Raw genomic sequence first — 12376 nt, 5'->3', positions numbered from 1 at the left:
AACTTGAACACGAACCCGAGAGCTTCCCTCTGCTCGGGGTGTGTGTGTGTGTGTGTATGTATCTGTGAAAGAAATGGTAAAAGCACACACCGAAGAACCCATACCATCCAGCCATGCATCTGTGTGTGTGTGTGTGTGTGTCTGTGGCAAGCGAAAGCGTCGCTGTTGCTGTGGCTGTTGCTGCCGATGAGAAACGAAATGGAATGGGCATGAAATTTCTTAGGCGATCTTTGAGGATAAGCGCTGGTTTCACTGTGCGCTGCCGCACAGACGTCGACAGTGGTTCGAGGCAGACGTTACGTTCGAAACGTTCGGCGCGCAAGAATCTCCATCGCACCACAGACAAGCAACAAGCTGCTGCAGCAACCAGCAACCAGCAACCAAACCAAACCAACATCTGGAACTGCGTGAAGAACTACAACTCGAAGCACTCGTAGAAAGTCCGCCTCAGTAGCGTCGCGCCTGCGCAGTGAACACAACCCAACAGCCGGACGAACAAAATATCTATACAGAAAAGTGTGTCCCCCCGCGAAAGAGTGTGCTACCAGCCCCCCCACCCCCACCCAGTGTGAAAAATATTGTATATTGTATATATAGTAAGGTGTGCATCTGCAGCACCATGCCATCCGAAATGCAATCAAAATGTTGACTTCTCTTGACTTTGCGGATGGTTTATAGTTTTCTACCCAGTCTTTGGTAACGACCAGACCGATCATCATCGTCGTCGTCTTGTGTTCTCCGCATATCAAAACGCCAAGGCAAAAGTGAAAGTGATTTTTCGGGGCTGCTCCAAGGTGTGCGTGAGTGCCACTTGAATTATAAATATTGCCATCGTACAATGACAACCAGCAGCAGGCAAACCAAATAAGTCTCAGCCTCAAGAGAAAACTATCAAAATCGAATCAAAGAAATTTGGATTACCACCGAGCCAGCCAGCCAGCCAGCCAGCCAGCCAGCCAGCAAGGATACAGCAAGGATACTATCATCGAGAACCTGTGGCAATTGAAATTGGATATGGCTGCCAACGAGATTATGACACCAACAGTCAATGCAAACTGCCAGTACTCAACCAGATATTGTTGTAAGTTGAACACACACAGAGAGCGAGAGAGAGACAGAGGAGGTCCTAGCCTTCGAAACACTATGAACACTATGATTCCTTTAGATATGGGTACCTGGTTGCGTATACTTAATAATTCTTATACTACCCAATGCTGCTCTTAACCATCTACTGTCCTTTAACCAAACTTGTTCTATCAATTAGAGACTCGAAACTCGTATCGCCCACACTTGGGGTTAAGGGGTGGCTCGATTAGACACTCTCCTCCCCCACCTTTTGCCCTCTTGCAAGTCATTCCGCAGAATGCACGGCGAAAGCAACAAACAAACAATCCAAGTCGAGCCGCTGAGCCGCTGAGCCGCCGAGCAGGCAACCTGCAGAGCAAGAAAGAAATTTACAAAACAAAAAGCAAAAACAACTTTTTTATAGAAAGTTTTCATGCCACAGAGGAAGGGGGGTGGGCGGCTCTCATGCTCATCCAGTGGCAGTCGGTATCGGAATCGGAGTCGGAGTTGGAGCTGCAGCCAGTTTGGAGGCTCTGTCACAGCCAGCCAAGCGGCGGATGGCGATGCGATGCGATGTGGCTTTTGTTGAGCATCGCCAGCAGTCGACTAGTAGCAGTCGTTGTCTTTTCTTCTTCTGCTGCTGCTGCTGCTTCTACTCGCTGCCGTCTGCTGTCTGCTGTCTCTGTCCGCTGCCTCTTTCACTGCCTGACGGCAGCTCGCTTCTGCCGTTTGTACGACACGAATATTAATAGGTGAAAGTTGTTGCTTCGTTGCTTCGTTGCTTCGTTTTTTTCTTTCTCGTCGACAGCCGACGCTGCCTTCTGCCTTCTGCCTCTCTGGCTGTATCTGTGGCTTCTGTGAGTCCCTTTCCAGCTGCAGAATTTATGTTTCCTTTGTGCCGTTCATTAATTTCTCTTCTCTTGGCTATTAAAAGTCTTTGCTTCTCTTTTCTTCTCTCTCTCGGGGTGAATGTTGTCCATGAGTCCTGGTCCTGTCAAAAATTGACCCAGTTTTCAGAGCCATGCAAATGGCTAAACAGAAAGGAGTATCCCTCACCAATTGCCAATCTCAACACGCTTAGCCTTCAATTTTGGCTTCGAATCAACAACAGGCAAGAGTCAGAGCCAGAGTCAGTCAGAGGCAGAAATAGCAGCCAAACCAAACTGCAAGTTTCTGTATGTCTGTTGTATGTTTGTGGCATTTCCATTTCCATTATAATTAAGGCTCTTGCATAATCGAGTTTTGTTTACAAAAACTTTTGCTGTTTCGAGTTCAATGTCCCACAGCTAGCAGACAGAGAAAGACCGAAAGGCCAGGGGGATTGCAACAGTTCCTGCACGACGCGAGGCAACGCGACGCGTGTGGATCTCTCTCGAACTCCCAAAAAAAACTCGATGCTGGCCCATGTTGCGTATACGCAATGTTGTCTGTTCGGTCTGTTTCGGGTTTCTGGTCGTTCGATTGTGATTTTATTGTTTATTGTTTATCATTAATTATCTAGAATGACTCATCGGGTTTTGTGTTCGTCAAAAAATCCAAAGTGTTGCCAAAATTTGTATCTTTTTGCGGCTGAAGTACATAACAAGAAAATAGTTTAAATGTTGGCGTTTGGCGGCCATCAAAGGGGGTTGTCGAGTGGAGTGGAGAGTGGAGGTTGCCCAATAATACCGTTGGCTGATAAACCGCTACAAATGATATTACTGACAGACATACATCAATTTCTTCAGCGGCGTTATTTGCCCCTTTACCCCTTTTCCCCTGTTTTTCGATTGTTGTCGATGTTTCTGTTTCTGTTTCTGTTTCTCTGTTTTCTATTTTCGTATGGCACATTATGCAATACCTGGCAGTATCTTGTATCTTGTCATTCGTCTCGAAAGTTACCGCAGCATCGGATCTATCTGGCCAATGTCATTAGCCACTCCACTTGTTGGGAAAAGTTGTAGCCCAATCTATACGACTATACGACAGATACCCCTCAGCTCTTGCTTTCTTTTCTTTTCTTTATTTTCTAGGTTTTAGTAGTTCGCTTCCTAGTCCCACACGTAGCCTCCTCCATTATGCAATTGCTTATTAATTCTTTTGTAATGCTTGCGTTTTTGGGAGCCAACAGTATGTTTTATGCAATCGCCGCAAGAAGTGGCAGGCGAAGAGGCTTTCCCCGCCCCAGGGAGCGGGGGGGCGGCAGCCCCTGGGTTGATCGATGGCCAGTGCGAAATGGATACATTTCACTGATGAAGTTGCAATTAATTCGGAATTACTGAAAGATAAAGAAAGAATCAGACAGTATTGTTCGCCCTGAAATAGAAAAGACAGACTCTGCGCAAAAAGGAATGCTTAATTTTATTTTAACAACCATCCGCTCCATTCATCGGTGTTTCTTTTGCCTTTCTTTCGCACACTCTACTCCACGGACTACCACAACACAGTGGCAGCTCCCTCTCCAGCCCCCCTTTGCGCGCTCTGTTGCATATTTTGATTGTGGCCGGCCGGAGCTCGTACCCGCTGGTTTATTAGAACTTTCACTTTAGGTTTTTCCTCCATTGTGGCCCCACCAGCGGAAGAGTGCCTCCCCCGTGGCAGGGAGCACCTTTTGTGGTCTGCCAATTGAATAATAGGCAAAAAGAAGTGACCCAGAAATTGAAGAGATGCTGAGAGATCCAATCGGGACAACAGACTTATACAGATGAGTAATAGCAGTCGCCTGTCCAATAACGATAGAAAGTTACCAAACTAATTTCGAATACATATACGAATATTTATGATTAAGTACAAGTCATTCCACATTTCGAGTGGATAATTGTGGTAGGAGCGAGGGCGAGGGCGCAAAAAAACCCAGAGAGAAAAACGAAAAAAAAAAAAATATATATGAAACCATTTTGTGGGTTTCGTGTGTGGGGAAGGTTAAGTTTTTTTTTTTTTTATGTAAGATGCCGCAATTTAATTTGATTTTTATTATTATTGTATTTCTCTTGAAGTTGGGCCAACCATAGTAGTTTTTTTAATAAATGATTTGGCATTTGAATGCATCTGTTTGGGGTTTCTTTTCTTTTTTCTTTCTTTGTTTCAATAAACGAGAGTATCTATCTGCTCTGACGTATCTCAAGCACGTAATGCTATGCGTATGTGTATCTGTGTGTGTGTGTGTGTGTGTGTGTGTGTGTGTATGGGTGTACGGGTTGGCGGCTCTTACCGCTATTTACATTAACATTAGAGCTTTGGGTTTTTATTGTTGCTTCGCTTTTGCTGTTGCTTCTGACGGCGCAAAGTGAAAGTTTCTCATGTGAGCCGAACCGAACCCGAGCCCGAACGGCAAGCCGACAGCTCTTGAATCAGGTAGATACTATATATATGTCTGTCTATATACTCGCCTACAGTTAGCGTTGGCTGTGCCAATGATATGCCCCGCCATGATAAGAATATTAATGGGGAGGAGCTGGACTCTGAGATTGCTGAAATCAAAAGTGATTTTCGCTCTTCCCCTCATTAGCAGTCCGTTAAATCATAACAGCAATTAGAAAATGCAAACAGGCAAATGTTCATTGGTAAATGGTAAATGGTAAATGGTAAATGTTTGCTGTTGCCACAAATCGCTGTTGCACTTTCGAAAAGCCAGAGACTTTTGTAGAAAATATGCGGCAGGCAACAGAGTATCAAGTGCATGACAAACATCAAAGAGAGGGGCGAAAAGAAAATCTTTTTGTAAAGGTTCATAAACCTTCTCGCAAACAATGAGATTACCACAAAATTTGTTCGCTTCTACGGGGACTCGACTCGATGCTGCATGCATGAAAAGTTCAGCGAAAATTTTCCCAAAGCCAAACCAGCCAGAGAAATGCACAAAGTGGAGGGCATAAAAAAGAAAGAAAGAAAAATGAAAGAAATGATTTTTCCTAAATTACTTCTGACGATGTGATGTCCATGATAATGACGATGATTGCCAGCCATGATGTGGCTCGTTATGATGACGATGATAATCATGATCATGACGTTGGCTGGTCATGATTATATGTGGTGCGGAATTTCCACTCCACTGTCGGTTAGCGTACATTCAACTGCAACTGCAACTGCAACAGCAACAGCAACAGCAACAGCAACAGAATTGGAAAAGCAGCAACACAAAGAGAAAAGTCCGCTGGCAAAAGAAAATTCCCCAACAACAAGTTAATCCGCTCCACCGCTCCACCGCCGCTTTGCTGCTCAGTTTTCGGTTTTATATCATCTATTTTGCAGCCATTTTCCAGCGAATTTTTCCAGCCTATTAGCAACTTTTGACTTTTGTCTTTTGTGTCGACTCTCGGGACTTTCTTCTAGCTCTGACTTTTCTTTTGAAAATATCATAATAAACAAGAGTGCCGCTCGTATTTTCTTTGCCGTTTCGCTTTGCCTCTCCAGACTCATTTGTGCATCATTTGGGAGAAAGTAAAAGCCAAGAATTAAATGGCACTCCACTCGCTAGGTTGCCGTTGGCTGCTTTGCTGCTTGGCTGCTTGGCTGCCTGGTCGATGACTTGCAGCTGAAGCTCGAGCTGGGAGCTGGCGTATGGGGCGTATGCGCATTTTCAATGCTGGCTGCTGGAGAGAAAACACCAAACCGAACCGAAGCGAAGGAAAAGGAAATGCAGCACCAGCACCAGCAGCAGCAGCAGTAAAAGAAAACTAAGCTGGGAAAGCCGCCTCATGCTCGGGCTACAATTTCTTTGGGATTCGGCATGGAGATCGGGTTACCATATCAATGCCCAAGTTGGGGCTCCATACCCATAGGAATTCCTGCATTCGTTTAAGGAATGGCATTTTTCCAGGCAGAGGTTTTGAAGTTCAGCTTGAGTTTTCAAAGGTAAAAGTCCAACAATTATTCTGAAAAGCACTGTGTCCCCCCCATCTCCCCATCAATCAATGTCGCACGAAATGCCCATATCTCAATCCCAATCTCAAGTGGAATTCGAGTACCATGCCATTGAATCGAAGCCAGTTCCATTCTCCCGAAGATCACTTTCAGTACGGAGAGCTGATCGAGAGTAGGGCACGTCAAATGCTTCATTAATTTCAGCCTGCCTGCAACGTTGTATGGCATGCAGGCAGCCAGAAAGAGAGAGAGAGAGAGATAGAGAGAGAGAGCAGAAGAACCAAGAAGAAACCTACACAAATCCTGACCCAATTAGAAATTCTCACGCAAAGAGGAGAGATGCAAACCAAAAAGAAAGAATGAAAGAAAAGAAGAGAAGTAAAACGAAAAAAACGAAACGTCACGGTTAACAATTCCACGTTTAATCAAACAAACAAAGAATTAAGCAAGAAGCCTTCACAATTTACGTTTCTATACGAGGTACGAGGCTCTGGCTCTGCTCTGCGCCCGAGTGAAAGAAAAAGAAAAGTGCAAGAAGCCAAATAAGCGTGGCAAAAAGAAAGCAAGCGAAACGAAACGAACCGCAGCACAGAGAGCCAGAGACGGAGCCAGAGCCGGAGACACAATGGAAACCGGGCCCCAAAGAAGCTTACCAACAAACCATTCAGCCATCCAGCCATCATCAGCCATCCAGCCATCATCAGCCATCCAGCCATCATCAGCCATTCTAAGTAGCCATAGTCCAAGGCAATAAAACATGGAATTCTATCAGTCGGCGGCCGCCAATTATAAAGGCAACGACGTGATTGGAACACCAAAAAAAAACGATTCAGAATCATGTTTAAAGCTTCCTCCCCTTAACCGTTCCTCTACGAATGATATGTGGGCGATCCCCCGAAAAGCGTAGTATTTCTATGGGAATTGCAGTTCCGTGGCGTAAAAATAGAACCGGTTCTCGACCCACGAAAGTGCTCTGCTCCTCCAAAACGGAAGTGGGCACAGAGCACACAATCAGACACACTGTGAAAGATAGAGTTGGAGAAAGAGAGATAAAGAACCCATCAGCATGCAACAACAACAACAACAACAACAACAACAACAACAGGCTACAACAACCATTCAACGTCGACGCTGACGGTGACGACGACTGTGGCTTCGCTTCGTCAAAATATAGGCCAAAAGAGAAACTAACGGTAAACGTTGTTTCTTCTGCTTGCTGTAGCCCCCTGATAGCCACTCTGCCAAGACACAGACCCATTGGGTTGTTGTCTGCCAAAGAAGCAGCGGTGGCCACCGCAGCATCCACAGCACAAGAGCAAGAGCAAGAGGAAGAGCTGCTGCTGCTGCTGCGAGGATTTGGGTTACATAAAAGGGCGCAAACGGAAAGTAGAAACCGAAAGAAGCCAACCTCAGAGACACACACACACACACACACACTCACGCACACATATGGGTATGGGTACGGGGCATGCCTGTATGCGCAGACGCACAAAACTTGTTGCAAAGAAAGTGAAACTTTTGTGAGCGCTCTACCACTCAGCGATTCCCTCCCTCCCCCCCCCCCTCTCCAGTTATGGCTGGCTGTGGGGGGAACGTGGAGCATGGAACCTGAGCATGTCACGATCATGCTCGTAGCGCGTAGAGCAACGCAGAAGGTTGAGGTTGTTTGGCAAGACGACGCCGCGCGTTGTTTGCCTGCTTTTGGCCAGCGAATAATATTTTTTTGGCTTGTTATGTTTTTTTTCTTTTTTTCGTTTTCTTGCTGATTTTTGTCTGTTAACGATCGCGCCGCGTCTTTTTTTGGGGTTGGGCTAGGTTATAAGTCTGTTAAACGTATCGAATGGGGGCTTGGGAATTGCTCAACCATCCCACAAGATTGATGTCAATCTGGCCAAATCTAAGGCCCTTGCCTTGACATAGACCAGTCTCCACAGGCGAGTGACGCATCCAGTCGACCCCCAGGGCACAGGGGCAGGGCATACCTCTCAAATTTAGAAAGTAGCCCCCGATGGCATCTTCCCTGCATTCTTCATCACATTTTTCGTGCAGTCTGTAGTCTGTAGAATGGTCTCTGAAATGACCAAAAATATTTTATAGTTTGTCTGGGGGTCCCAAAGAAAAATCAAAGCAGCCGCCTTTCGTTGAGCTGGAGCTCTTTCTTAGATCCGGCTTCGACTTTGACTTCGACTTCGACGAACGGCAAACAATTTTCTCCCCACATCCACATCCACATTCACATTCACATCGAAGGCCCAGGCAAGGTGGCGGCAGCGACTTCTTGGACGCAGTGCAGCCAGCCAGCCACAAAAAAAAAAACAAGAAATCAACCGCAGTTAAAAGGCAAGAAATACCGAAGAGCCGAAGTGCTGCCCGAAAGCCCCCAAAAGCCCCGAAAGAGAGACGAGTGGATAGAAAAAAGTGAACGAGTAGAAATTACGGTAAATAAATAAAGAGAAGAGAAACAAGCGATTGCCAGAGTCGTCGTCGTCGTCGTCGTCATGAGCGAAAGTGAAATCTGCTAATGAATTCTTCAACGTTGAATAGTTTTCAGTCATTATGGACATTGTTGTTGTACATACATACATACATACATACAATACCTATGTATGTACCTATGTATGGGCTTAAGCCATGTAACCAGGCAGAGCCCCCCCAAGCTCATCCCATGCTCATCTCTGCAACAGTAGATGGATGAGAGCCAGGCTGCTGGCTTTTTTGGCTACATTTTTCAGTTTCAGTTTCGATTTTTGGGCTTTTGGGTAAAAGTTGCTAAGCAATTAGCCAGAAGGCATAGCAGGCATACGGGTACGGGTACAAACAGCCTATATAGTAGTCGCGTATGGCCGAACCGATCAATCGATCGATTCGCTGTCTCAGATGATTGCTGTGATTACCCACTCGATTCCGATTGCCAGTCCCACTTCGGTTCGGAGTCACTCTCCTTGGGTTCATTGAACACCTTGCTGCCGCTTGTTGCAGTTTTCTATAATTTGTTGCCGCTTTTTTATGGCCAAGAGGTCTTAAGCGGGGTCTAAACTTGAATTGCATTTGGAAGGTGGCAGGTGGAAAGTTGCAGCAGCCTCTCAGATCATTGCCCTCAGTCGGCCGGCCCACTGCTCCACGGCCAAGGCGCATTCTTATACAATTTGGAAACCCCTTGCTGATCTGATCTGATCTGATCTGATTTGATTTCTTTTCTTTTCATTTTGCAGGGGAAGCAGAAAAAGTCAAATCTTTGATCAGATTACGGGCGGAACTGTCGCCTCTGTTCACGGGCAAGCGAAATGCCTCCAAATATGCCTGGGCGTAAGTAGACAGACAATCCATCAGATACGCTTATGAGTCGAAGCTTATATGATTGCATAACACTCTATTTCAATGTCCATTTGCACTTCCATTTCTGTTTTCCCTTTGATCTGTAGCGTGGTTGAACGGGAGCTCAATGTGCCGCTGCCTCTGTCGAAGATCATCAAGAAATGGAACAATCTCCTGCAGGAGTACAAGGCCATCAAAATGTCGGAGGAGCCGAAGCGCCGCGAGTGGCCGTTTTTCACCCTGATGGATGTCTACTTCAGCGACCAGGTGAACGATCCCTCGCTGCGTCTCTTCTCGTCCACCAAGACCCTGAAGGAGACCCTCGACGACAGCGTCTTCGAGGATGATCCAATCATCGCCTCGGCCATTGCCGCGGCCACCAGCGGCGCCTACATGGACATCGATGAGCTGATCAGGCGGCAAAAGGACCGTGCCGCCCTGGCTGCCGAGCGGAAGCTGGCGGCAGCTGCCAGCGGAGCCGCTGGCGACTACAAATACGAGCTGAAGCCGATGCTCCCGAACAGCAAGTTCAACAGCAACAGCGAGATGGTGAAGCTGTCCAAGAGCGTGGACGATCTGTCCATGCAGCAGTACAAAATCAAGCAGGAGCTGATGCGCCAGCGCGAGCAGGAGCAGCAGGAGAACATGGTCAAGATCAAGCAGCATGCTCGTCAGCAGCAACAGCAACAACAGCAGGCCCAACAGCAGGCACAGCAGCAGCACCACCAGGCCCAGCAGCAGGCACAGCAGCAGCAACAGCAGCGGTTCATGAGCCACCAGCCGGCTTTATCGCCGCATCCACACCGCCTGTCGTCCTCGTCGACGCCACCGGGCCTGCAGCATGCCCTGCAGCAGCAGCAGCAGCAGCAGCAACAATTTGCGGCGCGCCAGCAAGCGTACCAGGCACAGATACACACTCCACCGCAATCGCACATGCAACAGCAGCAGCAGCAGCATCACCATCAGCTCGCTCATCCCCATCAACCGCCCACGCCGCGCCCCAGCTCGCCGCCCACCACGGCGCAGCAGATCCACATCACGGCCACCCAGCACCAGGCCGCCCAGCAGCAGCTCCACCAGCAGCAGCAGCAGCACCAGCAGCAGCAGCAGACGCTCAAGCAGCAGCAGCAGCAGCCGTACACAGATCCCAACACCATCGACCAGTATCTGCTGTCGTGGAATAACTTCCACGGCAACATGTGCCGCGGCTTCCACTCTCTGCAGAAGGACGAGAAAATGGTGGACGTTACCATTGCGGCCGGCGGCAAGATATTCAAGGCCCACAAACTGGTAAACAGGCGGCGCACTCCCAAGAACTCCCGCACTCATACAATGCCCTTTCCTTTCGCCCTTCTCTTTTCGCTCTTGTCTTGTGTCGTTGCAGGTCCTGTCTGTTTGCAGTCCCTACTTCCAGCAGATCTTCCTGGAGAACCCATCGAGTCACCCCATCCTGCTGATGGCGGACGTGGAGGCCGGTCACATGGCCGGACTGCTCGACTTCATGTACAGCGGCCAGGTGAACGTTAAATACGAGGATCTGCCGGTGTTCCTCAAGGTGGCCGAGGCCATGAAGATCAAGGGGTTGCACACAGAGGTGGGTCTGGGGATGGCCTGGGGATTATCTGCGCTTTTATTCAAATGTGACTTTCACTTGCAGAAAAACCTGGACAGCGATGCCAGTGACATTAGTTCGCCGCATGAGAGCGACGGCACCGAGTGCCGGTATGAGCGGGGCACACATAGCGTCAACATAACCAGCGGACATGCCGCCGGCTACGGCGGACAGCCCCAGCACCAGTCGTCGCCGTCACCGTCCCACAATGGCCCCAACCGCTGTCCCACGCCCCTCTCCAGCGGGGGTGGCGGAGGCGGAGGAGCTGCCAGCTATGCCGGCTTCCGGGAGCACATCAAATCGAAGGCGACGCTGGCGGAGACCTTCATCAAGAATCTCAATCGCAACAACAACAACAACAGCAGCAGCAACAACTTCAATAGCAATGGCGGCAGCATCAATCTGACAGAGGCCGAGAGCAACAACTCCTTTGCCATCCTGCAGGCCAACAGCAAGAAGATGCTGGACTCGGCCCGCAAACAGCACAAGTATCTGGCCAAGCGCAAGATCCTGATGCACTACAACACGGAGCTGGGCGCGGAGAAGCGGCTCAAGGAGATGGAACGAGAGCGGGAGCGGTATCCGAGCGCCGAGCAGCATGACGACGCCCTCAACAACAACCACAGCCACGCCCACAGCCAGCAGGAGAGCAACATCATGGAGCCCATTACGACAATTGTGCCACAGACGCCGCCACCGGCCACGCACAACAACAGCTTCAAGATACGCCTCGTGGAGAGTCATCATCTGACCAACAGTGGCAGCAACAACAACAACAATAACAACAACAACAATAACAGTAGCAACAGTGGCAGCAACTGCCACAATGATGATGAAGAAGCCTTGAATCTCGTACAAATCCCGAATGCAAATGGCAGCCGGGCCCGCCCACAAACCCCAACACGCTCAACGCCAACACCCACACCCACGCCCACGCCCACGCCCACATCGACGCCCACGCCGGACATACAGCTGATAAAACGCGAAGTGGAGCACGACCTGTCGGGCGAGGCCACCCAGAACAATGGCCATGACGAGGAACTGCTCTCCGGCGGCTACGACCGCAAGTACGACGACAACAACAACAGTCGCGCAATGGACATGGAAACGGACTCGAACAATAACAACAGCAGCAGCGGAGGAGGAGGCGACATCGGCAACAACAACAATGGCATAGCTTTGGCTCTGGGGAAGCACAAGCTGCTCAGCGCGATCAATCGGAGCCTGGAACTGGAGCAACAGCAACAGCAGCAGCAGCAGCAGCAACATGCTGAGGAGCAGGAAGCGGAACACAACAAGAACAACAGCAGCAGCAACAGCCACGGGGAGCACGACAACGATGACAACAACAATCATAGCCAACATTTGGACCTGAGCACCATCAAGAACATAGCCACCGCCGAGATACTGTGTGGCCTCAAGAGCAAGGTCCTCAAACTGGAGGAGGAGCAGCGCGAGCGGGAAAGGGAACGGGAGCGGGAGCGGGAGCGGGAGAGAGAGGCCTGCCGCAATCTTAACTCAGAGATCAAAAATGCCGAATGA

General features: G+C 48.9%; 1 protein-coding gene across 1 annotated transcript; it reads left to right on the top strand.

Annotated features, from left to right (window-relative positions):
- Window positions 1–1014: 1014 nt before the first annotated feature.
- LOC6587825 (protein kinase 4) lies at window positions 1015–12376 on the top strand. The gene is made up of 5 exons (XM_026995484.1): window positions 1015–1081; window positions 9120–9213; window positions 9330–10512; window positions 10607–10816; window positions 10880–12376. Exons 1-5 carry the CDS (start codon window positions 1015–1017, stop codon window positions 12374–12376), a joined length of 3051 nt encoding a protein of 1016 aa, XP_026851285.1.

This window comes from Drosophila persimilis, unplaced genomic scaffold, assembly GCF_003286085.1.
Source record: "Drosophila persimilis strain 14011-0111.01,24,50 unplaced genomic scaffold, DperRS2 tig00000000-arrow-pilon, whole genome shotgun sequence".
NCBI classification, from domain to species: domain Eukaryota; kingdom Metazoa; phylum Arthropoda; class Insecta; order Diptera; family Drosophilidae; genus Drosophila; species Drosophila persimilis.
Note: the sequence above shows the minus strand (reverse complement) of the source record. Positions and strands in the feature narration are given on the sequence as shown.

Coding starts and splice junctions, on each gene's coding strand:
- LOC6587825 (XM_026995484.1), top strand. CDS start 1,015: ATGGCTGCCAACGAGATTATGACACCAACAGTCAATGCAAACTGCCAG. Junction 1,082..9,119: donor GTACTCAACCAGATATTGTT/GTAAGTTGAACA, acceptor TTCATTTTGCAG/GGGAAGCAGAAAAAGTCAAA. Junction 9,214..9,329: donor GCCTCCAAATATGCCTGGGC/GTAAGTAGACAG, acceptor TTTGATCTGTAG/CGTGGTTGAACGGGAGCTCA.